The following is a 4,453-nucleotide window of genomic DNA, read 5'->3' on the forward strand; positions in this document are numbered from 1 at the left end:
CAGAAAAGACAGAGGATATGAATCTCAACCTTCATGTTTGTCTCTCTCCCTAGGCACGTCATACTGCTATGTGTAAAGTATAGAAATGAAGGCGTGGAAGTAGCGTGGATTGAGCGCGTTTTCTATCATTTCCAAGATGTCTTTGTAATTGCTGGGAGCTCGTGAACAATAAAAACGAATATGGCGTAGTTATATTATAGGTTTAGGTTCTCCTTTCCGATTCAAAAAAAAAATATACTCTCTCCATCCCTAATTAGATGACCTATTTGGTTTTAAGTTTTGTCCCATAAATAGATGACCTATTTTTGTTACTATAAGAAATATGTATAATTTGATAGTTATATTTATATTCGTTACGTAGGTGTTTTAAAATGCTTTTCAACGGTATAAAGTTTACGAAAACCGTGATATAGTTTAAGAGATAAATCATTTCTAAATTTTACTAACATCCTTTATCTTAAAAATTGTGCAAACTGCAACTAGGTCATCTAATTAGGGACGGAGGGAGTATATTATCAGTTTAGGAACAAAGTGTAGTGTTGGAGAAATGGTCAGAAGATGTTTAACACTCAGAAGTAAAAGAGTTTCTGCTTTACCTTCCTAGAAGCAAAAGCAAAAACTAACTTTTTCTCTTAAGAAACTGAGTTCATGGGATACTGTGGAGATAATCATTCCGCTGTAATTCAACTACATTCAAGAAAAGATGTTGAAAATCCGGTTCAAGAACACAAAATATATAACAAGTTGATTGTTCTTGATGTGGGGTTAAAACATTGTAGACTGTATTAAGGTATGTCCGTCCTTTTTAATGTTATCCCAACAAACAGTGGGTCGTGATACCGTAGTTTTTACAAGAACGTGTGGAGATGAAAATGATAGTTGTATGTAGTTCATGGAAGATATGAAAGTCGTTGAAGTTCCAACATTTTTGTTTATCAGAGATGGTGATATATGTGGAAGGTATGTTGGCCCGGGATAGACCCAGGATTCTTTCTTGTGTAGGGACGAAATCGCAAGGCGGCTGAAGATCGTGTCAATTCTTTTTGAACGAAATATATAACTGATGGCTAATTACAGTTCACCAATAAAACTAGATGGATAGACAACCAATAAAGAGACAACATTAACGTATCCGAATGTGATCTTCAAAAAAAAACTAAGAGGTTATGGTTTATAAAAGCAAAATAGAGAAAATTTCCTATGGAGGTACATTTGCAAGGGGCACAGGGACAAGTAAGAAAGTGGCATGTGTCTAAGTTTAAACTAATTGGAAACTTTCCGAATGAACGAATGAAATTCTTGAATGCCTTTAAATGATAGCTTTAAACTTTGAACTTTCTTTCGATAAACTTATGCACCTAAGAAACTGAACCTTTCACCAGCTTCTTTGCTCCAATATATGAGAAGCAAAACGTAATAACAAAAATTGTTGTTTAGTATCCTCCTGTATCCCAAATATCTTCTCCCCCAATAGTTCTCGTAAGTGATTTTGCACCCATTATATCATTCATGAGTTTAGTTTTCATTGGAGAACCTACAAAATATGCATCAAATTAAGAAAGTAACAATGAATGGACGACATATGTTGATTTATATAATGAAGTGTAACATGCTTTTTATCTTTTACATTATGGTAAGAATTGTATGAACTCTTAATAGATTTAGAATGAATCTCACCTTAAGTATGATCTCTTTACAGACTTAGAAACAAGAATTTGTCCAGAATCAAAGCTCACAGAGTTTACATAAATAAAATTATATTAAGAAGGAAGGCAAAGAACAAGTCTGCAATGCAGAGAGCCACCGAGCAGTGAAAAGAAACAACAGCAAGAAAAGCCAAAAAAAAAAAAAACACAAACTAAGAACTAAGGAGGTTCGAAGAAAAGAGATTTCCAGTTGGATATCTCATAAGCCAAAAAAAAAACACATAAAAAAGAAAGAAAGCCAACGGAATGTTTCTTCTAAGAAGATTGTTAACTGTCGGGAGCCGCTCTAACACCAATTGCCACAAGAAGAAACTAACCTTATGAGGCCAAGCACGAGACCAAATTTTCTTCTTGGGAAATATCACACTATTAGTAGGAAGACTAAGCCAACCAAAATCAGCAAGTTCATACTTCTGGAAAATAATTTTAGCCCAAACCGAATCCCTCTCCTTACCAAGACGCCACCACCATTTCTTCAAAAGAGATTTGTTAATAACGCGAAGTTTTCTTATACCTAGACCCCCTTGATCAAGAGGTCTACAAACCTTGGGCCAACGAACCCAGTGAGAACTCTTTTTCTCCGAGGAGCTATGCGAGAAAAATCACGGATTGTCTTCTCAATTTGATTCACCACATACTTAGGAGCTAAGAAAAGAGAAAAATAATATATAGGTAAGCTAAGAAGAACGCTCTTAATCAACGTAAGCTTTCCTGCCTTCGAGAGAGAGCTTCTCTTCCAAGAAGCAAGTCTAGACTTGCATATTTCCACAATCCTATCCCATTTTGACTTAGATAAAGTTTGATCACCAAGAGGCATGCCAAGATAAATGGAAGGAAAAGAATCGCAAGAACAACCCAAAATAGCAGCCATATCATCCAGATTAACCACTTCTCCCACGACAAACAGATTGCATTTATTGAAATTGGTACTAAGGCCTGAAGCATACTCAAACGAAAGCAAAAGATATTTTAGGTAACGCACCTGCTCTAAGTCGGCATCAAGAAAGACCAAAGTGTCATCTGCAAATTGTAGATGACTAATAGAAGTTCCTCCTTCTTTAGCCTTGAAACCGCCTAACTTTCCAGCCACCAGAGCTTTAGAAAACATGATATTTAAGACCTCCGAAACAATCAGAAAAATAAAAGGAGAAAGTGGGTCTTCTTGAGGAAGGCCTTTCTCACTAGTGAACTTCCCGCAAGAGCTCCCATTAACCAAAACAGAAAAGGGAATTTCGGACCATATATTCATTAACATGTTATAATCGAAATTTTCCCGGCATCTCCTGCGGTAGTATGGTACTACCATGGATGAAAACAACGGAGAAAAATGCCTTTCTTTATGGACTTTCTGATTCTTTTGGGCTCTTTAGTTTGAGCTAAGGGACTCACTGCTCGGCTAGGTTCACTTTCATTTCTCAACGTGGTTATTCGAAGGAATTCAAGTCTCATCTCTCGGTCGGCCGACTGAATGGTTTATTTTTTACAATTGGAATTTTCACATTTACATTATCATTTTCCCTCCGTCTCATCAAAGATGATCTTTTTATTTTAAGTTTTTGTCCTTCCAAAATCAACCTTAAATATATTTTTAAAATTACCTTTTTCAATAAATAATTATTATTAAATTTAGTATAAAAAAGTATAATGATTAATTCAATAAGGTTTTGGTAGTGGTTTTGGTAGCTTTATTTTTCATAGATTAGGCGTTGCTATTCAAAAAGTATAATGATTAATAAAAAGTATATTTTTATTAATATTCGTTATCTAGGTGTTTTAAAAATTTTCTAATAAAAGAAAATTTGAAAATATCCGATTAAACAGTATTATTTTTCAATTTTCTTATTTACTATTTATACAGATATATACCTATAAAAAATCTAAAATTATCAGTTTTTTCTATTTTTCTTGACAAATGTGAAATTTTAACTAGGTGATCTTTGGCGGGACGGAAAGAGTATATAATTAACTGCTAATTTTCACAATTATTTTAGAATGCTTAGAACTTCTTAAGCATTCTCCAGAGTAGGTTTGTGTTCATGCGTCCAGCCACACAAAACATGTTGCCGATTGTGTGGCTAAAGAAGCCAAAGTCCATGAAATATTTTGGAACATTGATTTTCCAGAATGGCTCCATACCCTTATCCAGGAGAAACTTGCTGTTAATCCATTATTATTATTATTAATGAAATTTCATAATATACGCTTCAAAAAATAAAAATTAATGAAATTTCATTTCCTACTAAGGAAAAAGAAATTGTTAATGTGTACTCTTTTTCCGATGTTAGACCGTGGATATACTTGATATCCAAACAACCGGAAACTTCTTGAAAATGTAATGAATCATGTCCAGTCCTGATACATATGTATGAATTCTCTCCATTTTTTTTAGAAAAGACACTTAACCGTATAATTATTAAGTTTTACTCTTAATTTCTGTATTCCCCGATGACAAACACCCCGGACTAAGATATAAAAAGAGTACCATCACATTTAATAGCTTTCAGTTCTCCGCCAAAAATAACCACTGGATAATAAGTTCGGAGTATCCAGTAAAGAAACAACCAATTGTCGATTCCTGCCAATGCACTAAGATCCTTCAGCTTATATGGTTTTTGGTATCACGATGCTAAAAATCCTTACTTCTTTTAATTTGCAAAGGAGGCACATAATGATTCTGCAACTTTGTTTATATCCAGGTGAAAAGCCAATACCATTCGCATTTTGCTTGTTAACCAACGTGATACACC

At 34.3% G+C, this 4,453-nt stretch overlaps 1 protein-coding gene across 1 annotated transcript; it reads right to left on the bottom strand.

Moving 5' to 3' along the window:
* Positions 1 to 1,522: 1,522 nt before the first annotated feature.
* LOC113280488 lies at positions 1,523 to 2,961 on the bottom strand. The gene is made up of 3 exons (XM_026529107.1): positions 2,252 to 2,961; positions 2,024 to 2,087; positions 1,523 to 1,534 (listed from the first exon to the last, which is right to left on the bottom strand). Exons 1-3 carry the CDS (start codon positions 2,959 to 2,961, stop codon positions 1,523 to 1,525), a joined length of 786 nt encoding a protein of 261 aa, XP_026384892.1.
* Positions 2,962 to 4,453: the final 1,492 nt, after the last annotated feature.

Source organism: Papaver somniferum, chromosome 5, assembly GCF_003573695.1.
Source record: "Papaver somniferum cultivar HN1 chromosome 5, ASM357369v1, whole genome shotgun sequence".
Lineage (NCBI taxonomy): Eukaryota > Viridiplantae > Streptophyta > Magnoliopsida > Ranunculales > Papaveraceae > Papaver > Papaver somniferum.

What these genes read in the sequence shown, in the direction of transcription:
- LOC113280488 (XM_026529107.1), bottom strand. Translation starts at nt 2,961, where the DNA reads ATGTTAATGAATATATGGTCCGAAATTCCCTTTTCTGTTTTGGTTAAT. An exon ending in ACTGGGTTCGTTGGCCCAAG is followed by an intron (nt 2,088 to 2,251) that starts GTTTGTAGACCT and finishes TGGTTGGCTTAG; the next exon opens with TCTTCCTACTAATAGTGTGA.